The sequence below is a fragment of the Copadichromis virginalis genome, linkage group LG18 (genome assembly GCF_057382275.1).
Source record: "Copadichromis virginalis isolate Kocher_CV1m ecotype Utaka linkage group LG18, C_Virginalis_male_GT1.1, whole genome shotgun sequence".
Taxonomy (NCBI): domain Eukaryota; kingdom Metazoa; phylum Chordata; class Actinopteri; order Cichliformes; family Cichlidae; genus Copadichromis; species Copadichromis virginalis.
Genome location: NC_140635.1, coordinates 20,305,855 through 20,333,790, shown reverse-complemented (window position 1 = coordinate 20,333,790; position 27,936 = coordinate 20,305,855). Strand labels below are relative to the sequence as shown.

Sequence of the window (27,936 nt, the reverse complement as noted above, 5' to 3'; positions counted from 1 at the left end):
TTTAAGGAAAACATCTCTTATGTATCCACACGACTTAGTATTAGATAGATGACAGTGAAGTGTTACCACTGTAGTTATGATCTCCTACAGTACACTGTAACCAGATCATCAGGGGACCAAGAATAGATCCCAGGGGAACTCCACACTCAACTATTGATTTAAACTGTGCACGGTAACAATCAAACACACAAGATTCAAATGCCGACACGTTTTTCAACACATTTATTTATTTGCTTGATTCTTTTTTTGACAACTTTTGTTATGTGTCCACAGACATGAGAAAGAACTCCAGAACACTCAAAAGATAAACGTGAGCACTGAGTTTAAGACTTTATCACAGGCTGCGACCTGTTTCTGCTTCTGTCAAGCAACTCCAAGCAAGAGCACAGACTTGGGGTCACGTACCCAGTCCAGGATGACCGTCTTACTCACACTGAGCCGAGAGGTCCGAAACTGCTTCCTGATCCGCACTCTGTACTCTGCAGTGACACTTAACCAAGCAGCAGGTCAATTATTCTTATTCATCATGGTATACAGAGTAAAAGAGAGTTAATATCATCTGTGTAATGAGACCCAAACACAGAAATCTCCATTTATATACAAGACACGAGCCAAGAGGAAGGTTTCCAGTAAATCATTACGGGGATCATGGATGACATACTTTACAAGCAGCACTTTCAGGAGTGGAAAGCTGTTGTCATTAGCAAGCGGTAAGGCAGGAGAGAGGGGAAAGCGGAAGATAAGTGGACCTGCATGCTTTGATCCAGAGTTGTGACAGCTAAAACAGCCAAAGGAAAAGAAAAACAAAACGATCGACTGATGTGCCGTTCAACAATCACTGGCAGGCACACTAAAACTACCTCACAAAGTGTTTCTGACACTCTTCAACTGTTAGGGTTGGAAGCCTTGAAAGTTATGTGCCAGTGTTTGTGTATCGACTACCTTGACGTATATATATATATATATTTTTTTTTTTAAGTCCTCTAGATTTTCTAAATGCTTAATACAAAAATCATATTAAATAAAGATGCTTTGTGCGTAAGTGCATTAATTTTCAAGAACATAATTTATGCTTTGATATTTTACAAATAAAACTTTCCATTTGTCTTCTGTACCAGCAGACAACATGTTCTACCCAACACATTCAACAATAAATAAACTCAATTAACTCTTTGTTTACAGACAAAGTAACATTTAAAAAAAACCCAAAGTGGCAAAAAAAAAGCAAAATAAAACTGCAATAAAATGCAAAATTTAACTAGAGTCAGATTTTCTACAAACTTGTACATGATTTAGGCTGTGTTGCTCAACAAGTTGGCTGGCCTGTGGCACACAAAGTCCTAAATTCTGCTTACAGAGTGTAGAAAACTGATCATTAGCATTTAAATGGAAATGAGACAGGCAGACCGGCTGGCTGACCAGGCCTGTGTTGAATGCATTATATGCCTACTCGGTAAATTTGACCCAATGTTGTCACTCTTGCATAACAAGATAAAGATGTTTTAGATTTCAAAGCAACATTATCGATAGATTTTTTTTAAAGACCTACAAACCATTCCTTGTCATGACAACATCAAGTCAGTCATGCTTTACCGATGTCCGACACAAGCGTCAGGCTGTCAAATACCGAGCAGCTACGGTACAAAAGCTGGCAGGGAGACTGCTGTCAAAGGAAACATTTACAGTCTGTTACAGGCAATAACTATATGCTATAGAGGATCATTGATAATATTCACTCTCCAAAACATTGATATACATAATGAAAACTTAAAAAACAAAGATTAATAGCATTTACTATAACTTTACATAAAAGCTAATCATGAATGCATGTGAGTAACTTTATTTAGCATTAATGCTAAAGACAAGGATCAAGGAGAGAAAGAAAAGAGAGGTGAAGAAAGGGAGGCACTATCTGGTGCTAGGACAACGCTCTCGTCCACTTGAAGCAACCGCCCTAAAAAGACTGAAGGTCCACGGTCGATTGTAACTTTGTCCTTTCTATTGAGCTACAAGAGGAGTCTTCACAAGTCAGCTTATCGAACGGAGCAACTCTGCTGATCCATAAAAATAAAAATGACAACCACACACAGTACAGTTGTCCTCCCAATTAGATCAAATCTGGTGCGACTCATTGGTTAAAAGAATAGTGTAACCTTTTGGGAAATTCACCTTTTTTGCCAGAAATGTGGATTTATTGTGTGAAAATTGATTAACTCAAGCAACAAAATCACCTACTAGCACTTCTAAAGCTCACTAATTTGCGTTTTACTCCATGATGCTTGCAGCTCTTTATGCAAGATTTAGTCACCCATTAAACGAGTCCTATTTAGTTCGCTTCAGACGTGCTATTTTCCCTTTTTGTTAACGGCCACAGCCAAGCTTTCTGTTTCCTACCTTTTTGCCAAGCTAGGCTAAAAAAATCTGCTGGCTTCAGGATCATAAGTGCGCTTTTTGTCTTCTCATCTGAGTCTCAGCAGGAAAAGTATTTTCCCAAAGTGTCAAACTATTCATTTAAAATCCCACTAAAATAAAATAAAATAAAATAACTATCTTTGCACACAAATGCACAGTAAGTGAAACGATTACAAAAAGCAAAAGAACGCTTTGGTTAAAATAACAGAGTAAATGGTACGAGACATTAACTCAATAAAGTGCCATGCAACAAAACTGTCAGTGGTCCTGTCACAATAAAATACAGTGCAGCTTCAACAGCAACATTAAACATTTTCCTTCAGGGTTATACCTGCAAGGGGTTATGTAGAAAAAACAATATAAATAATAATAAAGGAAGGACGAAGCACATATCAATAACAAGGCGAGGACACGTATTATCTCTCCTGAACGGGCCGTCCTAATCTAGCAAACGATCTCGTGTTTTCATAGAACCAGATCTTAAAAAAAGACACAGAAACAACAGCTTGGATCCCCCCTCATGCTACTTCAAGGTTAAAATGATGAGCAACAGCAATGATGAATCTCTGCTATCTGAAACCTCTTCAGTGAAACAAATACTCTATGCTGCAGAGCACCAAGCCAATGTACATTATTATGTACATTATATGTATGGAGGATGGATATGGAGCTATCATCGCTGCACTTAACACACCTACACAGAGAAAACATCCAATAAGATGTTTTTACCCCTCCCCTCACTTGATGCCGTTAATGGTTGATGTTCAATGTCTGTTTCACAGCTGAGACTTATGTCTTTGCTGGAAACTGGCAGCCTCACAGATGACACATCTACAGGAAACATGAAAACTAATCTGAACTAGTCCCAGCGCCCAGCAGAGGTAAGTTATGTAACGGGTTTTGGGTGGTTAGATTTTCTTAGGAATTCTTCTAAAGGTCGGAAGGGAGCACACCATGCAGGGTTAGTGTGGTGGTGACGGCAAAAAATGCTTTTGTCGGCTTTGTGGATGAGCGAGTGAGTGACAGGGGCGGTCATCACATAGAGGGATATTTAAATGGTTCTATGTGTAAGTTTGCTATATGGTCTATGCTCGATTAAGCAGGATGTTGAGCTGAGCTTTTAGATTGTATTGTTTTGTTCGCTGTTTTTCGCCAGGCCCCTTCAACTCTCACATCCGCTGAGCCGATGGGTACGACTGGACCGACTTTCTTCTGGAGAGCTTTGACCTGACAGAAGGAGAGTAAGAATATGTTAGGCAGGAAAGATAAATAAAGGAGAAAATACCATCTAATAAGCAATTATAATAATAGGTTTCATTTTTAGGGGATAAGTGACCATTTCCTGAAAAAAACAGAATAATTAAAATGTCAAAACTTTGTGTGGGTGTTTGGAGGTGGACAAAATATAAACTCTGGGTCTCTTTTCACTCATAGTAAACTATTTGTATGCTTCACAGATTCTCCACCACTCACCTGATGGTGCCTGCTAACAGAGGGTTAAAAGCATACAGCCAGTCATGCATCTCTTTGTCATTGGCTGCCTGCAGCAGAATCCCACGATGCTCGGTGCACACAGCAAACGTGTTGGGAGTCTGAAGACAGGAAATACTCCGGGATTACTAAACCTCATTCAGATTTATCGGTTAAATGGTCATATGTCTTTTCTGCAGTGAGTTTCACGACTGAAGTGAAGCATACCCGCAGTAACGTCTGTTTGTCTTCACTGTATTCCACCTTTGCAGATGACAGGTTGATGATGGCTCTCTCGACGCTGTCCCTCTCGCTGCGGTACAGGTACACATAGGGCCGGCGCACCACCACGAAACGCCTCACCCAGCCGCTGGTGTGAGGCTCCAGGAAGTGCAAATAGCCCTTCTTTGACACAATAGGGCTGCGCATGTTGAAAGAAATACAAAATGAATAACTGGCCTACGATTTGAATACTAAAGAAAATAATCCAGAGGATCTCCTAACATGTGATTGCAGCTGGTGGTGCATTAAACGTATCAAGTGTGATCTGACCTGACACGAATCTCCTGTATGTCGGGAACAAAGGTGCATCCTCTGAGGACTTTCTTTCTGTCCACGGGGCTGTACGGATCTAGGTCCGGTGTGGATGCTCCAGAACTGGGATCAGTGTGTCTAGACAACGCAAACATGTTCACACTGCATCAAAAAGGGAGCAACGGTCAAGACACAAAAGAAAACATTTCAAGCCCCTTTTCTTAGTTCTGATTTAAAACACATTTGCAATGTGTAACAAAACAACAAGGTGTATCTCTGTAAGCAGGTTACTTCCTATGAAAATCTACAGGGCAGCTTTCGTGCACTTTTCTGACAGTTGAGAATGAATTACAAAGCTGAACTTCAAAAAATTTCCCCTCCCTGAAAAAAACTTAACCTAAAGAGCAGTCGAACAGGTGTACCTAGCAAAGTGGCCAGTGTGTGTACGTACCTTCTTCTGAATTCTAATTATTACAGTGCAGTAATTATTTTGCATAGTTGTGCTAAATGTTGTGACTGTTGAAAAAACAGAAAAAAAGTGTGGTGTTTTCATCACCTGCCATTCGTAATCTAAGAGCCTACACTGAAAAAACTGAGGACATAAATGTTTCTAAAAAAACAAATTCTGCACATTATAGAAAATACAACAGCATTTTGCTTTTACTGATACTACCTGGCCCCACATGAGACTTACTGCTCACTGAACAAAGCACCAAAAAGCGAGTAAGATGTATTCAAAATGACATTTTTTCCTCACCTGATGTCATAATGTCCCTCCACCAGTGAGGGGCAGGTCGAGGACGGGGTGAGCGTGCTCAGTGTAGAAGAGGATGACTCCCTCATCAGAGACGCAGACATCTCAGAAAGCTAAAACGCACACATGTGCAAGCACGCACACACAGAAACCAGAGCAACAGCAAGGACACGCAAGACAAGAAGAGAGACAAACAAAGACAAAACAATCCAGCAAACAATTAAGCACAAACGACACAGACATGCATTCAGAGAACAGCTTGATCAGTTTGTCATCTTCTAGCAATGTACTACAGAAGCAGCACTGTGGTACAAATCCTCGGTATGTCTAAGAGCCCCTCGCTGATGTTAAAGAGGACATGCAGGAGAGTTATTAAGTAAGTGGAAGCCTCACAGTGTCTAAGAAGAAGGGACAGTGAGGGGTGAGGAAAGTAGGAGGGGATGCATGGTGTAAAAGAGTAATCAGTAGACCTGAGTCAGTACTGAAAGAAATGGTTGTCATATTAGGCATGTTTTATCCAGCAACTATCTCTGAGTAATGTTTAAGCCAGGTTAAACATTACATCTGGTTATAGAGACAGAGGAGAGGTGAAAAGTATGAAATTCTTTGCAACAAGGAAGCGTGAAGTGTTTAAAAAACATGAAAGAATGAGAACAGATGTAGCAGAGGGAGTGACTGGAAAGAAGGACTGCGGGGCTTAAATATTTAGTGAAGGCTGTAAACATTAGGTTCAGAAGGACTAAAGGACTGGGTTATAGAGGGCCTAGGCTGGGGCTCACCTTGCTCTCACTGGCACTGCTGCTCACCTGGCTGTACTCCCTGTTGAAGGTGTGCATCAGCAGACGCAGACACTGGAAAGTGAAAAATATAAAAAACAATTTAAAAGCATGAAGCTGAATGAAGCTGTGTGTAAAAATAGAAAGAAAATAAATCTCTAATAAACCGAGGTGTAAAATAGAGATGAGGGGAGCAGCAGTCACCTTAGCAGCCAGCTCCCTCTGCCTCTGGTTGGGGCTGTCGGGGGCGGGGCTGCTGCTGGGGCTGTGGCTGAGGACGGGACTCTTTGCAAAGTCGATGATGTCGCCATTTTTGTAGAGTGCATCCTGTCCCGCATGCAGAGTCGCCTCCAGCTTCTCCCTCAGCAGCAAATAGTGCCTGGTCTTTTCCACCTTTAGAAGAATGTAAGGGAATTTCACTTGAAAGACAAAGTCCAACAGGAGTTTATTTAGCACATGTCAAGTAGGCAGTCGTTTCACTAATCTTCGGGAATAGTTCTCCAGGCTTCTTGAAGGATATTCAAAGCTCTTCTTTGGATGTTGGCTGGCTCTTGCTCTATTGTCAAGATGATCCCCTTCAATAACATTGAGGTCTGGGATCTATCCTGTGCTGAATGATGAAACTGTTGCCAATCAGATGGTATTGCATGGTGGATGAAAATCTGATGGTGCTTCTCTGAGTTCATAATTCCATCAGTTTTAACAAGATCTCCAACACCACTGGATGAGATTCAGCACCAAACAATGACAGAGCCTCCACTGTGTTTTACAGATGGCTGTAGACACTCAGTGTTGTCCCTCTCTCCTGATCTCCTGCACACATTTTGACGACAACTTGAACCACAAATGTCTAATCTGGATTCATCGCTCTACGAGATCTGTTACCAGATTTCCCTTCATTAAGAATGGTTTTGCTGGTTTTTTTCATATTTCATAAGGGCATGACTTTCTGACTTTCACTGTTCATTTGCTGTAGATAGTTTTTATGCCTGACATTTCTTTTTTTTCTGGCCTCCACATGTCCAGTTTCCTCAAAATGTTTTACGGGCACACTGCACACAACCCCAAGTTTTACTGTGGCCCCCTGGAATTAATCTTATTGGTGCAAAATACAACTTCATACCTGTGAAACCATGTTATCTTTGGGATTTTTCTTGCTATCAACTAAAGAGATGGGAACAAATGAAGTGCTTCTGTTACTGGCTGCTAGTAACAAAATGCCTAAAGACACAAATATTATAATTATTTCTTTCCTAAGTTGTCTAATATATGTAAACACCGGTTTATCACTTGGGTTAGTTGCTTTTTATGCTTGAATGATTCATAGTTCCGGGTTAAGAGTCTTAAAAAACGAAACAAAAAAAACCCACTCCAGTCACAATGATGAGGTACCAGGACTGGACTGATAAAGAGTGCAAAAGCATCTAATGTCCAAAGAAAAACCTAAGATATAAGAGACTATTATGATGTAAGCACTGTAAAAATAAACTATAATATAATTCCAATAATTCCACTGACCTCCTGCAGTAAGCTAAGTTTCTCCAGCTCCCACTGGTGGTCGAGGATGAGGCTGTCACTGCGGGGCCTCCATCCAGCCAGGTTCTCCTCGCCTCTCACGTAAGCCACCGAGGTGTCCAGCACGCGCCTGCGACGACGCTGCATGCCTGACGAAGGGGAACAGAAGCATTTAGAACGACAAAGGACAAACAAACGTTTTTGCCATTTTCATTTATTATTGATTTATATTTTATTCTGCACCTGGACTTCCGTTGTCAGCCACGTGGCAGAGAGTGATTTCATAGACTCCAGTGACACGGTTACTGAGGAGAGAAAGCAGAGCAGGTTGTGGTAAACTTAAATCTTAAACTCTGAAGCATGCATCAACCTAGAACTTTGATCTGAAATGGTGCCAAACCAGTGAAACTACATGATAAATGTGTAATCACAGCCTCCCAACTTTCTAAATAGAAAGTTTTCATTAAGTCACAGAAAATATCCTTTTTTTTTTTTTTAAAGCTGTACAGTGGGCTGGATTGGAGTCTTGGTCAGACCATTTTTGCCCCCCCCCCATCCTTATGTTTGACAGCCCTAGTTAAAATCCTTAATCCAGTACCTCTCAGAGGGCCGGAGGCAGCCGGTGCTGAAGAGGTTTCTGATGGAGCGGGATGCCGGCAGCTTTGTGTCACGGGAGTAAAACACCATGCAGAAGTCTTTGGTGATAACTGTCGGCTGAGTACAGTTCTCCATCTAGCCCAAATATAGAAAACATTAATAAAGTAAAGTAAAAAAAAAATTACAATTTTGCAGAACAATGCACGAACACTCTCTCACCTCTAGATAAGTAGAGAGGGTGATGTAGATCTTCTCCCCATAGGGTGTGACTCTGTTCAGAAGCAGAGAGTTGTGCATGGAGCTGTCCCATGCGGCCTCGAATCGGTAGAAAGTTCTACAGAGAGGAAAAACAGCATCTAGCCTTTCATTGCATGAAAAGCTTAAGGAACAAATGGACATTGTTGCATGTTGTTTTTAAGAAACAAAGATGGAAAAACATGGTACCTGTGATCAACTCCCAGAGAGACACTGCGATTAACAAAGAGAAATAAGGTGAGTTATGAACCTTTCTCTCCAGCTTTCAACAGTTTCAACTCAGCAAACAAAGAGAAAAATGCTTTGAAGGAAGACTGGAAAAACAAATTCCTACTTGTCATCATGTTTTGGCCAGACGTATCCAGAGGTCAGGATGTTGAGGGAAAGGATGTTGGGGTCTATGATGGTCTCATCAGCCTCGGGCGTGTTTCGAATACGACCTGCGGGCAAACAAGTGACAATTAGACTGGTCATTTTTTTGATTTTTGAGCTCTTCCTGCAAAAATCTGACAAACGTGGCCACGTATATCGTACTCACCAATAACGAGCTCCTTCACTTCTTTCCACTCAATATCATTTCCTGTTTCGTGAGCAATTGTGACTCTGATCCTCCTCTGAATGCCCTGTGGAGTCGCAAGAAGATGAGGAGCGGATTTAGTTTCTCAGTGGTTAAAATGAAGAACTTAGCAGTGTGACAGCAGAGGTAAACATGGTCAGACCTGATGTAAAAGGAACGTCCCATGGCAGGGCATCCCACCTCTGTGGTCAACAACAGCCGGGATATAACTGGAGGCAGAGGGATAATCCATTTTTAGACACGTATTATAACATTATAACAAGTGAGATGCATGTGTATGCTTTCCCTTTTGCATATTTAAGCAGCAACAGGAACAGACAGGACTCACTCTCCGTTAGCTTCCAGCTCGCAGATCTCAAAGAAGACCATGAGATCGTATTTGGCGTGACAGGGTCCCGCAGTGGAGCGAGTCAGAGTGTTGAGCTTGGTGGCAGGCACTGGATGAATGAAGAGGATGCAGATTCATTCATTTGTTGCTAAGAATATTAAATCAAGCACACACGGTAATCATCGATAGATGATTGAATTAAATAATTATCTCATTAAAATGGAAACAGGCAGAATCAGAGGAGCCTGCAGAGCACTCATTCATTCATTCATTTATTAATTTCCCCTTTTTTTGATCATTAGATTAATGTATAGAAGTTAGATTGTGGTGGCTGAAATGTCATTGCTAACCTGGTTTGGATAACGGCATTACCCGAGGGAACTGCCTCCTGGAAGGTCTCAGTGGGCTGAAAAAACCCCAACATGAAACTGTGAGAAAAACTTTTTTTCCATCAAATTATCTCAAGTCACCCGGTCAGATTTCTTCCTGACCTGATTAAATCTTTGCAGAGTGGAGGGAACGGCTGTTTCTGATAGTGTCCAAACACCTCAAAGACGATGGGCTGAGTCTTGATGTACTCCGTGAAGGACTTGGTCACCTCCACTGTGATCTATCGGAGGCAGAGAGAAAAATACTCGAATGAACCCTTGAGAAAGCTGTTTGTAGAAATGGACTGCTAACATAATATGTCAAATAACAAGAGGAAGTGAACAGTAGGTAATCAGTTGTCTTTGTTAATATAAGCGTTTAATGCTGCTTACATTTTGGACATGGTAGAAGCCCAGTGGCGGCCCTCTGCCGGTATTTTTCAGCGGCTCAGTGGAGAAAGCTTCGTCATGACGGTGGATGAAGCTGAAAACAGTGAAGTCATTTCATCAGCTGACCTGCCTTTTTGTTTTTCCTACACATTATATCACCCAAAGCATCTGGCTAACAACAGCACAGATTATTTCACTGTCAGCTTCTCAAATGACAAAGACTTTAATCCGTAAATTAGAAAATACATTAAGTTTGATTAGAGTTTAACCATTAATTCATGTGACCTGTAAGGTAAAATTTGTAAAATCTTTGTATCTAATTGTATAAAGACAAAAGAGAGAACTGGGAGAGGCATTCAGCGAGAACTGTTAAATGAAATTCACATCAGGTAGACGATGTTACTCCAGGAACTTTGCTTTAACTTACTTGAACTGGCAGAAGATGTCGGCGTACTCTGCAGAGATGCTCGAGGCCTGTAAGACGGTAACTCTGAAGGTGAAAGTGCTGCCGATCTTGAGGTGGGACAGCGCTTTCTCTGGAGACAGGTCCAGAGGAAGATCCAGACCCAGACCTAAACTCTTTACTGGGCTTAGAGGAGCATCCAGTGTGGCTGCGTGGCACAGAAGAAGCTGAGACTCAGAAACGCATTGACATTTTGACATTAGATGTGCCAGCTAGGAAATATATTTCCGTTCATGAGGTATTTCTAGTAAGACCACCATGTCCCTGTCGTCGCCCTCCCCTCACCTTCACAGGTGTTGTTGTTAACTTCATCTGCAGAGATTCCAGTCTCAGCATTTTGTCCTTCTCCCTCCACAATTCGCAGCTCTTCCTGTGAGGTGTTGGAGTGCGACAGACTTGCGGGACACGACTCAGTCTGAAACTAAACAGAACATAAAATCATCAGCTTTTGCCTCTTTTTACAAGCAGAACACTAGAATTTCTTTTTTCAGGCTCCAAATTTCCACTTTAATCTGACAAGAAGGACTCAGCTGCACAACACCAGCCCAGACGTACCTTCTCAAACTGTTTGTCTTCAAAGGAGATCTTGGCGGTGCCTGACTGCCTCACGCCAGAGCCGTAATCAGGCGCCTCCTCATCAGCTAAATAGAGACACAAAAGCACAAACAGTATAGTTAACAAGCATTTCCAGAAAGACAAAACAACACAAGAGGACGTGTGCAGCATCTGACAGCTAATTTTTATTTGTACCTGAGATGGCCTGCACTGCCACTCTAAGGAAGCCTTTCACCTCTCCTTTCTCGCTTACAATGGCCACACGATGTACCAGAGGGACCGGATACAGCAGGTTACTCAGATACACAAAAGCCCTGAGGAGGAGGGAAAGTGATGATGGGTTTGTGGGCGTCCTCACTGTGCAGTAAAAGAACTTAAATCTGTGAATGTTACTGACCTGCCGACCAGACGGAACCAGGGGAAGCGGTCGTAGAAGGGGTCGCCTCCTGTCAGGGCGTGGTCACAGTCCTCCACGGCGCTGCTGGGCAGCTCCGCAGCACGATCATACATTTCTCTCATCAGGTCCAGCCTCTGTCTACAAGGGCCAGGAGAAAACAACAGGTCAGTATCTGCTGATATGCAGACATGTGTATCAACTGTCAGCTACTTTGACCAGTGCTTTGAATTAAAAGAACTGCACTGTTTTCTACAGGGATGACCATTAAATTGTGACCGTGAAACGAGCTTCAAGCCAGACTCTCAAAACCTCTGAGTACCTCAGTTTTTCCAGAGTCCAGTAATGTGTGGCTCCGTTCTTTTGATCTTGCACTTCGACGGCCACTATCGTCCGAGGGAACGGTCGCCTCTCTCTCTCTTTAGCCTCACTGGGAGGCAGCAGGTCAGGGGGCAGCGGAGAATAGAGAGTGTCTGTCAAGAGGACAAACTGGAACTGCACCTGTGAAGAAAACACGAGATTGCATCATAATTTAGACTAGAACAGCAGCTCACAGTTATTTGAGTAATCCAAAACGAAAATGAGAAAATTGAACAGCTGAGAAATTGTAGTATTTGTTCTAAATACTTTAACTGCACATATGACATCTGTCAAAGACCTAAATCCTTCATGTGCCTTTTTTATTAGTTAAAAATAAATAACTAATAATAACAACATGCAAAGTAATGTCAATGTCAATGAGTACAAGACACATATTTAAAGTCAGGGAAATAATGAAAAATTCGAGTTTTTCAGACCTCATAGAGCAACGACCTGCATTTTGTTTGTTTACAACAAAATTAACACAATGTGCAATGAAACATAGCACAAAAAATATCATTGCACTGCCAAAGCATATATCTTACAACAATCTAACCTTCTTCTTCAGCTCCACACTGATTGCATTGGCCTCTTTGAGGAAGATGGCGTTGCCCCAGAGCAGATCCCTGAGGGACGTGAACTGATAGAAACGCCACTTTCTGAAAGCCCACAGCGCCAGCTCGGTCTCGCGCTTCGTCCACGGCACTGGAGGGTACACGAGAACTTGATGTGAATAAAATGAAAGTCTGATGCCAAAACTAAAAGAAAAAAAATTAAAGTGATAGTATCACCTTCCTCTTCAGGCTCCTCCTCTTCCTCAGGTGACTCCAGGTACCGAGAGTCCACCTGTTTCCGAAGGGCCTCCAGTTTACTCTCATAGTCCTGGAAGAAAACATGCAGTACAGATCAAGAGGAGGTGCGGATTTACATAACACCTAGAACTGATTAGTACTTTTTATGATCGATGGCGATCATGCGAGCACCCACCAGCCGCTGTTGTTCCAGCAGGTTGCTGGCTTCCTCTCGTTCTTTGCGGTACTGATCCTCAAGCTCCTGAAGCCTGCAACATTTCATTTTCATCAACACCAAGGAACTTTCCCAAGACATATATTCATACCATTAAAACAAGTCATGCGACCACACCCACCTCTGCTCCATCTCCTGCTTCATGTCGATGCCTTGTTTCTCCAGCAGCTCTCGCTGAGCAAAGGCCCAGTCGACGGGCTCCACGGGTGTCTCGGCGCACGGCGTCCTCTCCCGCTCCAGACGAGCCTGCTCGGGGTCGTTGAAGCGGAACACGTGGCTCTTGCCCATGATGATGCGATTTCCTTAAAGATGCAGCAGGAAGCATGAATGTTGAAACATTTGACTCAAGCATTAAAAATTACACCGCTGCTTAAATAGACACATATTTCAGGACTTGCCAAATTTATTAGAAAATCAAAGACAATCTAATACTTACCAGACCTCAGGACAATAGGTGAGGTCACTCTCTTGCCATTGACATAAGTCTCTGCTCCCTCACACGGCTCGAGAATGACGCATCCTGTTGCAGAAAAGCGTTAAATGTACATGTGACTGGAAAGACGGATCTTTTTAGCAGATTTGTCTACAGGGAGAGACTTTACCTTCTCCCTGAGGGCCAGTGGTGCTGCTGAAGGTGCAGTGTTCATCCTTGATAAAATGGCCACTAAGAACAATGTCTTGGCGAGTTTTGGCATTTTCACGGCCAACCCTGAAGGAAGATTAAAAACATATATCGAAATTACTAAAAACTGCACAGTATCCGGATGGATTTCATGTCAAATTGAACTTATAGAACTCTTTACTTGGTTATGCCGTCTTTGATGTAATAGAGCAGACACTCGGACATCAGTGGGTCCTCGTTGAGGTTCACCAGATGAGGCGTCTGAAAGAGAAATATGTTTCAGTGTTTGTGTGAGTTTGGTCTGATCGTTCAAGAGGTTGAGAAGTTGTTTGGCGAGTGCGTGGCACAGACTGAGGACCTGTACCTTTTTGGGGGAGAAGACGCCGACTGTGCCTCCATCTTCTCTCATGGCAACGCCCATCTCAGCCAACAGTGCCTCTCTACAGAGTTAATCAGAGTTGGAGTCAATCCATGAACTCAGATGGAAATTTACAATAATGCTATTTCTTTTTATTTCATTAAACTGACAGTCTATCCATGCAATGCATAATGTTTTGTGTTCCTTATACAAACTGTATAAAATCTCACACTTTTCATGTGCTTCTTTGTTTTTTGTAATCGATGAGTTCCATGATTTGCAAAACTTTTGGGTAAAAGCACATCATGTCATGTCTGTAGTCCTCTGTAAAACAATCTGAATTATGCTTGATAATGCTATACAAACACATTTGACTTGTATAAGCACCTCCTTCAGGAACGATGTCAATACAGCCTTAATGTTGGAACTATTTTTCAGTTGTGAGGAAGGACGTTTGGATCACTTGCCAGTGAGAGAAATTCATCCTCAGAGGGATATGAACGGGAAATTTCACTAAAAGCTTTCAGAGATCTCAATCTCATGGTGTAATAATTAGTTTTGCTTTTGTCATATGGCCAAAAACATTGTGAACTTCTATTGAAAATTCCACAATGTATAATAAAAAAGAAATTTAGGCAATTTGATTTGGTAGATATTTACACGAGATGCATTCCCGACACAACAATCTGTGCTGCCTCCTGGCATCAAAACAGAGATTTTTTGCTCATTAGGAAAATGTGTAATTTGCCACACTCATACGCACTGCCGTAACATGTCCTTGAAATAAGTCCAATCAAAAATGGACAATTGATTTTTTACTTGTAGGTGCACTGCCTTGAAAAGCCAGGCAGATACGCAAATGTTAAATTTAATGATAATTTCAGGTGGTTTTGCATTCGTGGATATCAAACAGCATAAAGAGCTTGGACAAACCTCTCCATACGGATGGCCTCAGTACGGCGCAGCTTCTCTTCCCATGTCTCATTGAGCTCTGCGATGATTTTCTCGGTTTCCTGTTGGTGATGGAGAAACAGCCTGCTCTCAAAATGGAAGTATTACCTCTGCTCATTCTCGTATTCATCAAGGAGTCTTCCCACCAAATGCCTAAGCCCCTCTCCTCCCTTCATTCCCACTCACACAACCCAGATCCACTTTTGCTCCAGTGAACTTTTTCTATCTATGCATCGTCATCCCCTATTTTTTCCTACCTTGAGCCTTTCAATGGCTTCCTCACTGGCCGGGCTAAAGATGCGATCGTGGAGGTTGCTGATGGAGCCGGCTCGACTGGATAGGGCTGAGAGCGAGGGTGAGGGGCTCATTCCCGTCATGGCATGGGTCACTGTGGAGAGATCACCCCTTTGATTGACAGCCTGGCGATTATTCACAAAGTTCTTGTAATCGCACAGGTCTGCCAGAAAGAGAGGCGTTGCATGGAAGAAAGCAAGGAAGGAAGGAAGGAAGGAAGGTAGGAGCAGACGCAAGGTATTCAAGGAAAGACATCAAGGATTGAGAGGACCACGCAGGGATACGGATTTAAAAGGAAAAAAAATAAAATAAGGGAACAACAGGGAGGGTAACAAAAAAAGAAGAGAAAGCTCAAATAATGGATCAAAGAAGCAGACGTATTTGCTTTCCAAAGCCATCGCAGACGGAGAAAAAAAGAGAGCAACTCAAACTGACACGGCATACAATGTCAGAGACTGAATGCTAAATACCAGAGGGATTTTCTTTTCTGACACTGAACTGCACACAAACACACACAACAAGCTCGCAAGCAAGCATGGTTAGGACAAAGTGTACTCAAAAAAATAATAGATACATCACTACAATGCATGAGGACCAAATATAGAGTGTTGATTTTTATTTTCGTGAAAGAAGAACTGATGTTTTTAAGCTGTTTAGCACAGCGTTTGTAGCAAAGATCCCGGCGGTGCAGGCCTCTAAGCACCTGACTCAGAGCATCGAATGCAGCAGCTCCACACACAGAGGACCAGACTGCAAAACACAATCTAAAATGGCATCCTCTCAGTCAGTCCTTTCTTCCATGGTCACTAATCTTGTTAAATAACAGCAAGATTCAAGACAACCCTGAATCTGACAGTTTCCGCTGTTCTCCTATCGGCATCTCTTAAACAAAGTATCACTGTGGGGTCACATACTTTTGTGGCTAAAAGTATTTCGAGGTTTGGGGAGTAAAAGAAACATGTAACACCATGGAAAAAAGAAAGGAGGCCATTTTTTTCTCTTAGCCAATGGATTACAGCTTTAACAAGATTTAACTACAAAGATAATTTTAGTTGTTCTGTAAAGTTCGTTTTATTTTTTTAATCAATTGTGCATCGTCTGACTCCATGTACACTCTCTCAGGATTGTTAGTTTGGTCTCTGGTGTGGTGGAGGAGGAAAGTCGGCTCGGGATTCATTTCTTTTTAGCTGCAAAGCGCAGGCTTGCTACAGTTATACACACATTTCAAACCAGTGATGACAGGACCAGTGCAGCGATACGCTGATAGGACAGAGGAGAGAAGAGACTGTGTGAGAGTGGCGCTCACATCCCAAGTTAATCCTCTGTCTTCAATGTACTGAGAGAAAAAACATAACCTGCACAAAAGCTTTTAACTACCAGCTTCCTGTGCACGTGTGTGCCACGTGTGCGTGAGCTGCTGTGACACTCACTCTCGATGATGTCGCCCAGGCCCTGTGCGTACAACAGGTCTTTGAGACGAGCCACCTCCTCTTTCAGCTCGCGCACCAGCCGGTTGTTGGGGTCCTCGTTGATCACGGCGTTACAGCGGATCTGTTTGGCACGATCGGCGTACCTAAAAGGTGGTCGATAAGTTATCATTCCTCAGCCTCTCTGTACCGAATAACAGTGAGCAGATAATATGAAATATAAGTGAGGATGGTGTCTCACAGCTGGTTGAACAGAAAAATACGTTTGTGAAGTGTCCATTAATGGTTTTACCCGACAGAGCGACATGAACTCCACTTTTCTGCAGATGTATGCAGAGTTTAAAATCTAATCTAATCAGCACTTCTATTTATTTGCTTGACCCTGCAGTATGACAGTGTGACTTTAGCTTTAAAATGCATTTATAGTGAAAAACGTCAAATTTAATGATCCCAAAAACAGAGCTTTAATATATTTTCCTTACCGAAGGGTACTTAGGGTTTCATCATAGTTAATATCAGCAGGGCTAAGGGCAGCCACCATGGCTGTGCGAGAGTTTCCTCCTAAAACAGATACACAAATATATTTCATTAACTAACACAGAAAATCTTTTTCTTATGCTAAAACCTCTTTTTTTCTGGTTGCATTTGCATACCTAAGTTCTCCCTCAGCAGCCATGTGAGCACCGAGTCTCTGTAGGGAATGAAACTCTCCACCTTCTTCTTTTTCTTGTTCTATCAACAAAGGAATCACAATAATATTTGAAGTTTACCCTAAAAAAAGATGCTCCATATACCCTGCGTGCCACTGTATACTAACCTTGTTTGGTGCAGAGTCCTAAAAAGAGAAGAAGAAACACCAGCATTTGTAATTGAAACACACAAAATAGGATTTTAAAGTAAGATTTTTAGCAAAGTGTAAAAGTTCATACCAGTTCAGCCAGAGCAGAAATCACTTTTCCCAGAGTGGTCAAGGATTTGTTGATATTTGCTCCTTCCTGCAAACACACACACAAAATATAGAAATCAGCCATTTCATGTATTTTTCCATCTAATCATGAGTACATTTTAGATATATTACTTCAAATTAGCACTAAAACCACCAAAGGAGTCTTTTTTACTCATTTGGCATTTTAAAAGTCATGTAACTCAAAAGAAGATGAAATTGATTGGGGCGTTCAATCATTTATACCTTGAACCAATGGCGGAGTAAATTTGACCCCCAAATGAAATCAATGTAAAATGCTGCACTAAACAATGGCAACAGGCCTGGGTGTATAGTGACACATATTGTTTATACTATTTTTTTTATATAAATGCTGCTATAACATGAGCTAGCTAGATAAGGTTGAGAGATGAGTATGTAGAAGACTCCAATTGAAGTTGGCAAATTGTTGCAGGATGGAGAGGCTCAGGATGGGACATCTGAGTCGGGGAAGAATGAAGCTGAAGCCATTACGGACACATGGAGAACGGGGCTCAAAGAACCACAGCTAATCTGAGTAGAGAGTTCAGAGTAAGCAACGTGGCCGTGTCCAAAATCAGCACCCGCTGCTATGTATTATTAATTCTACGTTTATGAAAATGGATCAGTTTGTTGAAAGATGTAATTAGGTACCAATCAGTGCATATTTATGAGTTCAACTTTAAATTATGTTTCTTATTTTGTTGTAGAAAACTGTGGAGTCTGTTTTAAAATATAGGCAATGAGCTTTTCAATCAGTTTTTTACTTTGCTTCTTTATCCTTGTGTATTTATTCATTTTTTACTTTTCCATGATCATTTTCTTCCACAATGTTTACATTTGTGGTGCGTTACTTATTGTGTTTTTCTTGGTGTGCCCTTTGTTTTAGAAGATTATAAAATACATTTTAACCTTACAATCTGTAATGAAATACTCAAAATCATTTGTAAAACCATTAAACCCCCTGAAAGGGAATATTAAATACTTATTTTGTCAAATTTTACAAATATTTAGAGAAATTAGATGAAAATGAACAACTTCTTCAAGAAAAGACTTGCTTGCCATTGCATAGCACTGAAACAGCAACATCATCTCACCTTCAGCCTTGTTCCTTTAGCTCCAGTTGAGTCTGCTCTCTCGCTGCCAGCCAAGTCAACCAAACTGATCTTGCTGACCTAAGAAGACAATAATTTTTTTTTTTTTCAAAATAATTCACCCTCTCTGAAAAGGACTAAATATCCACCGCAGCAAACACAATCCACCCGGAGCTGAAAAGGAGAGCTGGCAGTAAAGTGTGGTTTACCAGTCAATACAGAAACACGTTCAACAGATAGCAGCACCGCATACGCGGCCTCCTAACAGGCCATAAAACGTCATAAAATCATTTCTGCCTCAACTCTCCTTATTGATTTGTTTGTAGTCAGAAGAATGGAAAAATAAAATCTTCGTTTGTGGGTGATTTGCACCGGACCTTCTCTGACGTGTTGTCCGTCTCCATGTCGTGTTTCTTCTGAGTGAAGATAATGTTGAAGACGGCGTGGGAGCGGCTGCTTGTCTCGTTCATGTTGGTAGCAGCCACAGTCCTGAAAAAAACAAAAATACATGCTCATGGGTTTTTAAAAATAACAATTATCAAATCTAAACCACTGATCTTAAATTTTTTACCTGGCCTTGTTTCCAGAATCCATCAGGTCCTGGATGTCATTGTAGGAGGTGACGGCTAGCTTTGATAGATCTTCAACATAAGGTCCCATCAGCGGGTGCTCTCTGACACGCAGGTTTCCTTTGTTTTTGGGATTCAGCAGGTCACGCACACGCTCACAGTAGATCTCCATGTAACTCACCTGCAGGGAGAAGAGAAGGCAGTCATAAAAGATGTTTAATGACTAATTAATTCGTTATAATAAGTGACTTGCTGCTACAGGAACAATATAAGATTAAAAATGAATGAATTAGCTTCTGACTATCTGATAAAACAACACAATTCCAATATAACCTGCTTCTGTTTCACATGTTTCAGCCAAACTACCTGAAAAAAATTTCTTTAAATGCAAACAGGAAAGCCTGCCAAAAGGCATATCAGAGTTTAGCATGACTCACCTCCACTGAGTAGGACATGCTGTTGTCATTATTGCTGTCATTGATCTTGGTGAAAAGGTCCTCGCACAGCTAGAAAACAAAATGCCACTGTCACTTTACAACTTAAGGACTTCAAACTTCTGTGTTGGAGTCAAATCGGCACAAAATTGTCTTTCATTAAACTGTATTTAAAACTGCTTCCTGCTTTACCAGAGGAATGATTCCCTGCTGGTCTTTTTCCTGTCGGCCCATCATGGTGTAGCTTTTGCCTGCACCCGTCTGCCCGTATGCAAATATACACACATTGTAGCCTTCAAAGGCGTGGAGCAGCATCTCCTCTCCGATGTCTCTGTACACCTGCATCTGGGAGGCATAGTTGACGTCCTCAGGCTGCAGACATGGAGATAGCGGAGTGATAACGAAGAGGGGGGGGGGGTTGAAAATTAGCATTTTTTAATAGCATGAATATTCATTATTCTAACACACATTAAATATCAAACAGTGTGCTGCAGGCAAAAAAAAAAAGAAAAGAAAAGTTAGAGGGATTAGTCACTGGGGACTTGTTTAAGAGCAGAGCCTTCTATATTCTAATGCAGATGTATTTCCTTTGATGAAAGCTGTAAGACTCACCGTGGTGTGTGACCAGTAGGAAAAGTCAAAGTTGAAGCTCTTGTTTTCTTTCGGCTGTTTTGGATTCAAGATTGCTAAAAAGATCAAAACAGATCAGTTAGAAGCATCGAAAGCTGAATGTTCTTCATTCTGTCTTCCTTATCTGGCTTTTTTAGTTTACATACAGTAAGCCAGAAGGAAACTGTGAAAAATTTCACATCTGCTATGAATCTATATCAGTATTTTATCACACAGTCTTTGTGACCGGTTAATTTTGTCGCGTACCCACACTCTGTATGCATGCTGTGTTTAAATGCTCGTGGGTTTGCGTTGATTTTCTTCTTTTATTTATTTTTATGATTGTTTCCACCCAGAGCAGTGTGTCCAATAATGATCCATCTAATGTTTGTGTGTGTGTGTGTGTGTGTGTGTGTGTGTGTGTGTGTGTGTGTGTGTGTGTGTGTGTGTGTGTGTGTGTGTGTGTGTGTGTGTGTGTGTGTTTCCCCCACAGTTAGTTCAACTCCTGCCTTATCATTTGTATTATTTACTGGTCTTTTTTTATGCATATTTCACGGATAATTACAATCCAGTTCTTATTATAAACAAAGGTTTTGTTTAAAACCTTCATTTTACATTAACATGCATACTCACTGGCCATTTTATTAGAAACACGTGTTTAGCTGTTCATTAATGCAAATATCTAATCACTCAGTCACATGGCAGCAACTCAATTATGTCTGTAGACAAGATGACCTGCTGCAGTTCAAATTGAGTATCAAAATTGGGAAGAACGGTTATTTAGGTGACTTTGAATGTGGCATTGTTGTTGGTAGACAGGCTGGTGCGAGTATTTCAGAAACTGCTGATCTCCAGGGATTTTCCCGCACAATCGTCCCCAAGTTTACAAAGAATGGCCCAGAACATAGAAAATATTCAGTGAATGGCAAGGGTCAAAGAGGGAAATGGCCAGACTGCTTCGAGCTGATAGGAAGGCAACAGTAACTCAAATAAAAGCTTGTAACAACCAAGGTATGCAGAAGAGTATTTCTGAATGGAAGGTTAGATGGGGAACCTTGAAGCAGATGGGCTGCAAAAGCAGAAGACTGCACTGGTTTCCATTTCTGTCAGCTTAACAGAAAACTGAGTGCACCAAAATGGGACAATTGTTACCATTGAAGGTTGGAAAAACGTTTCCTGGTCTGATGAGTCTCGATATCCGCATTCTGATGGTAGGGTCAGAATTTGACATAAACAACATGAAAGCATGGATACACCTGACTCAGGTTGCTGGAGATATAAAGTTGTGGGGGATATTTCCTTGGCCCGTGTCAACAGGCACCAAAATTCCTGAGAAATGTTTCCAGCAGTTTGCTGAATATATGCCACAGGCCATTAAGGCAGTTCTGACAACAACTTGGTACTAGTAAAGTGTCCAGTAAGCATATTTTTTTCTATCACTTTGAATTATATTTACCAAAAAACACAAAAAATGAGAACATTCTGGATCAGATAGGATTTACAGTTCTGCTCAATAACAGCTTTTGCAATTATACACCACAGCTCTCTTTTCTGAGGAGGAGCAGCTGCTCTTCTGGCCGCAAATTAAATAAACCGTATCACCCCTTGTGGACGAGTTCAATAAAGCAGCAGCGTCAGTGAAGCAGTCCTGTTAAGAGGAGCGAAGGCTCTTAGCACTCGATACATGTGAAGTTACCGAGCTGAAGTAATGCAAGCCTGAATCTTCTGGCTTTTAATGAGGTCATTAAAAACAGGCACAGCAGGCTGACATGCGCCTGCTCTCTCCTGCACCCTTACATCAGCTGACCTCGGGTCTGGACTCGACCAGAACAACGGGCCCTTGTTGGTCCATGCAGCTCGTATGATGAGAGAAGAGAGCCGCGGCTGTCGCTACATCCTACACACACTGACGGGTTTCAGGCCTGACTGAAGCTTTTGTTTCCGTCTCGAGCTGCCAAAATGCTGCATGCCTCCCTGCCCGCTGTTATACCGCCGCAGGACAATGCGGCCCGCGAGACGAGGTGAAACACTAAAAATGCTTCAAAGTGGGTCACAGAAATGAGACCAAAACAGCATCAGAGGATCACTTTAAACACAACTCAGACTTTCAGTGAAGCACCTCAGACGCAACCTCGTAATCACTGAATCGAATTGCTGTAATTATTCACATAAACACGTGTCATATGATCTGTCTGTTTTAAAAATAGAGCGCTATATAATCAGTTTACTGTAAAATTAAGAAGCTAAGAACAGCCTTATCCTACTGGCCAATTAAAAATGAATATTCAATATTCTTCTTGTTATTAATTATGCCTACATTTACATAAAGCCTGTTATTCTGAAGCACAAACAGAACAAAAATGCTCCATAAACACCTCATACAAACTAGTCAGAAATGCTGAATGCTTCTTTTAATCTCTTACATTAAGGGATTTTTGTTTTAGAGATTGCAGCATTTTTCCAAGTATTCTGTTTGTATTTTGTCCTGAAAAAGTACACAACTTGACTTAAAGTTGGTGGTTATATAGTATAGAGCTTTCAGTCGACTGATCTTTTAGACAAAACACATGTAAATATTCTGCAATTAATAATAATTTGTCTTTTTTTCCACAAAAAAGGCCACTTACCTTTCTTAAAACACACACTTATTGTTCCACAATGAAAAGCTAAGTTGGCGTTCTTCTTTAAAGATTAAATGCACATCACAGTGCTTCTCTGGTGCTTTTCAGTCTAAGTGAACCACAGGTTTAAGTTTCCACCTCATGCTGCATTTCTACACCTACACCTGAGGGCTTTGATTTTTTTTTTTTTTAAAGAGAACTATAAAGTTAATTAATCAAAATGTCAATGACGAAATGAATAATTAAGTAATAGAGGTAAACTTCAATTAAAGCAGTGCCACTGGGTTAACATATTCAGTGTTAGATCCTCAGTAAAGTGGGTCTTTAATGCTTTTACCTATTTTTTTGGTCATACATATTCTCTTACATGGCTGGATGCTCGTGTGGATACAGTTTCAAATAAAGAGCACCAGAGCTGAGAGTTTTTTTTACTCTTGGTTCTGTATGATGTCATTGAAAGGGGATAGTCTGGATTTGGTCATCACAGGCTGTGAGCAAAGATACTTTATCCACTTGCTGTTCCAACCTTTTATTTGCGAGGGGCAGCCAATCAGAAGAAAGCTGGGTTAAAAGGGAGGGTGGACTTAACCCTCCGAGATCTACATTATCATTGGTGATGAGTCAAGCGTGCACCCAACCCTAATTCTGTATTTTGGAGAAAAGAAAAATGACTCTTCTGGAACAAATGTGAATAGTTTTGGATGGCTGTCAGTTAGAAGAACTGTTTTGGGTTTGTTTGGTTTTTTTTACTTGATTGCCAAGACTGGGGAGAACACACACAGACAAACAAATTATATATTCATAGAGTTAGGGTTATGATGGCTCAGACCTAACAGGCTGGTTTTAAGGCAAATGAGCTAAAATGTGTAGTTTCAGAAAGCAGATAAACTGACACCTAGTGTAAGATAAATAAGGATTATTTTTAACCTTGAAATGTGTAAATCGACTTTATAAGTTTGCACAATAACTACATTTTAAGCACCTCTCTCAGTTAAAAGGCATAATTAAACTCTCAAACATTAAAGTCAGTCTGACTAAATCTTCACTGAGAAGTCTCGGCGCTACCAGCTGAACTCTCGTATACTCACTCGTGGTGTTCCCAGACATCTGAATGATGCACTTGCTCTCCTTCCCGATCTCTCTGGAGTTGAAGGGTCGGACCCTCACCGCTACCTTCACGGAAGCCCCCGCCATGTTGCAGGTCTACGTGTGAGTGAGCAGAAGAGCTGGAGATCCCCGTGGCCAGTGCGCACCTGGCACCTGCACAGGTAGACAATGACAGAGGAGTTCATTAGCAGTGACAGCACATGTGACACCATAAATCATTAAGACTCCATATTATAGAATTTAATCCAGGAATTAAACATTATCTTTTAATATTTCTGACTTGTTTTTTTGTCATTTTGTTTTTTTAATAATGGTGATGCAGCTTTCTTAGCCACAAACAGCTGAGACATACACATGACACCATTTTCCATTTTTAGGCCCTGAATCACAGTCAGTTTGTCTTCAGGCAGAAACACCCAGTTCCTACTGACTAAATGGCTGGACCAACATTTGGCAGGATGATCATCAGCGTCTCTGCAATTCTACAGTAAAATGGCTGCTTATTCCCTGCCAGCAACACCGCCATGGATGAAGGCCTGACTGCTTCAAATCAATGAAAATAATGCACAACCCTGAAATATGAGGCGCTTCTCACTGCGCCTTCCAAAATAAGCTCGATATTCCTTTTTTTTCCTTCCTAACCCCTACAATTTTTTTTCTTAGTTAATGAGCTAATTTACAATAATTCATAAACGTATCATTGCTTCCAGACAGCACACCGCACATCCACCGTCACATCCAAGCCCCCGTCGATCAACAAGGGGGGAAATCTTGCTTAACATCCAAACAATAAGCCATTATTGATACGTTATAAATTTGAGGATGAGAAGAATTTTAACCGATGACATTTCCTGGATATTTCCTAAGCCATGTAAATAATGTCTCCTCCATCTTGCTGTGCCTGCCGCACCTCGACGACAGGCCGCGTAAACATACACAGCTCAGACACCAATTCATCCCAGACTGCGTCAGAAAGGAGGTCAGCACACATTATTACAGCTTACATGACAGTCCCAGCCTTTATCAACGCCTTTGCTCGTCCAATTCACTCAGTAAGATGGCAGATTTGTGTTTTTTGACTGTTTTTTTAAACACAGAATCATACCCCAAACACCCTGACGCAGCGTCTCTTAAGCGCACAAAAGCCTCGAAATGACCAACACGCAAAAATACCCTGTCCTCACCGAGGCGTGACACCCATTATTGCCCTGAAAAAACACGCCGTGTCTTACCTCAGCAACTCAGACTCGACAGCCGCAAATGGTGGATCCCCCTTCCCATTCAAAACAGCGGCAGGATCCTCTGGTGCCTCCTCCGATTCTCCTCTGCAGCTTGTATTTTGGTCCTTCGCTCTATCCTTTGGTTAGCCTACAGCATCATTTCCCCTCACGCACCCATACATGGATAATCCGCCGTGCCTCAGCTTCAGCAGCGGTGCGTCAGTTAGAAAAGAGTGGGAGACTTGGAGTGGTGTGGAGGGAGGAGCGGGGTGCCGCACGGATAAACAGGAGGATGGGTGCGGGATGCTCCGACGGCCGGCCGTCAGTCTGTCCGTCAGGCAGTCTGAAAGCAGGGAAAATGGCGGTGCAGCTGTGCCAGGGATGCTGGGAGGCGGTGATGACATCATCATCAGCATCATCAGTGGCGGGCGGCCACGAGGCAAAGCGATGCAGCACAGGAGGAGAGGAGAGGAGATGGAGAGGAGAGAGCTCAGAGACGCAAATATGACTGACAAAGCGTGAGTCTGGAGGTTTGGAGAGACACAAATCAGACACGAAGCTCGACTCAAGCACAAAATTTACATGAAAGTTGAGCAGAAATTGTACAACGAAACAAACAGACGAATGTAAAGGAAGTCTCTATTCACCAAAGCATCTGACAGTGGTAATTTGGTAGATTTGACAGATGGAGTGATTAATGGGAGGATTGGATGACTTTCTGTTATGTTCTTTGTTCTCAGGCTGGTAAGAAGGTACCAGGTCAAAAGGGTGGAGTTATATAGACTCCTGGGTGTGTCCATATTTTTTTGTTCACCACTATTTCATTTTGGTTGCTGTGATTATTTTGAATATATTTTGTGCACATTATTATGAGTTGAATTTCATTGAATAAATCATTTTTGTGTTATTTTTTGTGTGTATTTTTTTGGCAGCGTGTCAGACAAAGTCAACAAAACCCAACCTCGAACTCTCAGCGACATTTTGTTTGTTTTCCTGTAGTCGCTACATTAGGTGTTAGTTTCTCGCGTTTATGCTTATTAGTTATCTTTTGGGTCATTTCCAGTTTTGTTTTATTTTATTAGATAGCTGTCTCTTGTGCCTTGCTTACAATTCTTTTAGTTTCTACTCCACAATAATACCATCTCTTCTCTGCTCAATCAGACTACAATGGTAAATGAGGTGTGCAGAAAAATCACTGCAAATTTAGGATTTATAAAAACCAGGAAGTCAGAAAACAAGCAGGTAACATCACTGCAGAACCATCACGCCCTGGTCACCACCTGTTCCAACTCCTCCTCCATTGTCCGCACTTGTGCTGGTTCCCTCAGCACTTCCCTAATCACGCTCTGTGTATAAATAGTCCTGTCTTCCCTTGTCTCAGTGTCTTGTGCCTCTCTCTGTGATTGAGTCACTCTGTGATCTCCTGTGTTTGTCTGTTTATTGCTTTGTTTTTTCTGTGTTCTCTATTTTGTGCTGTGTTTACGGCCTCATATATGATTTTTTTGTTTTTGTTGTTAAGTTTGCCTCCAGCGTCCTTCATTTGGACCATAACTTTTGCACTCCAGTTTGGGACAAAATGCTAATTTACACAGCAGCTAAAAGTGGCAGAAACCGCATGTCAGTGTCTGTCAGTATTGTTCCACTACAATGTTAGAAAATCATGGGTCTAATTGTCTGTTTTGGATATGCTGCACTTTGTCCTGCAGGAGTTTACTGGAGGATAGCAAACTAGACACGTGGGTGTGTGTTTGCACGTCTGGGCACGCAAATCACATATTTGCCTGTAACTGATTGGCTCCACTGAATAGCGTTGTCAGCCGGGGTTCTTTCTTTCCATTTCCACATACACTGTCACTCATCCATACTGACATGCTGACAAATAATTTCTTATAGTTAGTTAGTTGTGTTTTTATAACTAAATTATCTCCTGTTTCTTGCCACAGTATTCATGCCAGGATGTCAGAAATGCCTTTAAGGCAAAGCTTCAGCTCCAGTGGCTCTGAAATGGTCACGATGGTGCAGAGACGTCTCACAGTTTATGTAACTTTCTGAAAGAGGTTCGATATTTGTGCCTCAATAATCTTTACATACCTATAATTTGTCAGCTGAACATGTGACTGGACTTTATTTGGAACAATCTGAGTCTGTTTCAAGAGACTGTCTGTCAGTGCTGGTCATTTATCAGATGAATCATTGTCCATTGAGTGAAACTTTAATTCTATTTTCTTGTTTGTACATCATCTTGTTTACCTATGAGGTTCCATTTGGGCCAGAATCACAAACATGCTCACACATGTGCTGTCTGTTGACTGTGTGACAAAATGTTTGTGTTCTCATGAAAGTTGTCCTCTCCTCTTGCAGTTGACATCTGACCTACTGGTGGCCACATGCACCTCAGTCAACTGTCATTTCGATGTTTTTTGCACTTTGTTTGGAGCGAATCTGTTATAGGTCTGTTAATTATCAGTTCACTATTGCTCAAAACTTCCCTTTCACCCAGGATTATTGTGAGATTACTGTGATACTGTGAGACGTCTCTGCACCATCGTGACCATTTCAGAGCCACTGGAGCTGAAGCTTTGCCTTAAAGGCATTTCTGACATCCTGGCATGAATACTGTGGCAAGAAACAGGAGATAATTTAGTTATAAAAACACAACTAACTAACTATAAGAAATTATTTGTCAGCATGTCAGTATGGATGAGTGACAGTGTATGTGGAAATGGAAAGAAAGAACCCCGGCTGACAACGCTATTCAGTGGAGCCAATCAGTTACAGGCAAATATGTGATTTGCGTGCCCAGACGTGCAAACACACACCCACGTGTCTAGTTTGCTATCCTCCAGTAAACTCCTGCAGGACAAAGTGCAGCATATCCAAAACAGACAATTAGAC

At 41.7% G+C, this 27,936-nt stretch overlaps 1 protein-coding gene across 4 annotated transcripts; it reads right to left on the bottom strand.

The window, feature by feature from the left end:
- Positions 1-199: 199 nt before the first annotated feature.
- On the bottom strand, positions 200-25,410 carry kif1ab (kinesin family member 1Ab). 4 transcript variants are annotated; one of them, XM_085440455.1, is made up of 49 exons: positions 25,054-25,410; positions 23,803-23,974; positions 20,097-20,170; positions 19,677-19,856; positions 19,488-19,556; positions 19,053-19,231; positions 18,859-18,970; positions 18,485-18,562; positions 17,356-17,421; positions 17,244-17,261; positions 17,080-17,158; positions 16,909-16,987; positions 16,430-16,572; positions 16,221-16,259; positions 14,963-15,162; positions 14,688-14,767; positions 13,761-13,836; positions 13,578-13,657; positions 13,377-13,483; positions 13,211-13,294; positions 12,896-13,076; positions 12,736-12,808; positions 12,540-12,630; positions 12,305-12,453; positions 11,711-11,889; positions 11,392-11,529; positions 11,190-11,308; positions 10,995-11,080; positions 10,725-10,860; positions 10,404-10,587; positions 9,980-10,070; positions 9,710-9,828; positions 9,569-9,624; positions 9,219-9,327; positions 9,033-9,099; positions 8,852-8,936; positions 8,648-8,753; positions 8,503-8,526; positions 8,278-8,392; positions 8,060-8,193; positions 7,705-7,766; positions 7,465-7,610; positions 6,151-6,339; positions 5,950-6,021; positions 5,174-5,283; positions 4,435-4,554; positions 4,111-4,303; positions 3,886-4,004; positions 200-3,639 (listed from the first exon to the last, which is right to left on the bottom strand). In XM_085440455.1, exons 2-49 carry the CDS (start codon positions 23,906-23,908, stop codon positions 3,582-3,584), a joined length of 5,160 nt encoding a protein of 1,719 aa, XP_085296581.1. In that variant the 5' UTR covers positions 23,909-23,974; positions 25,054-25,410; the 3' UTR covers positions 200-3,581. The 4 variants fall into 4 exon arrangements, with proteins under 4 accessions (XP_085296581.1, XP_085296579.1, XP_085296578.1 ...); XM_085440453.1 differs by having other exon boundaries at positions 14,963-15,093; XM_085440452.1 differs by lacking the exon at positions 16,221-16,259.
- Positions 25,411-27,936: the final 2,526 nt, after the last annotated feature.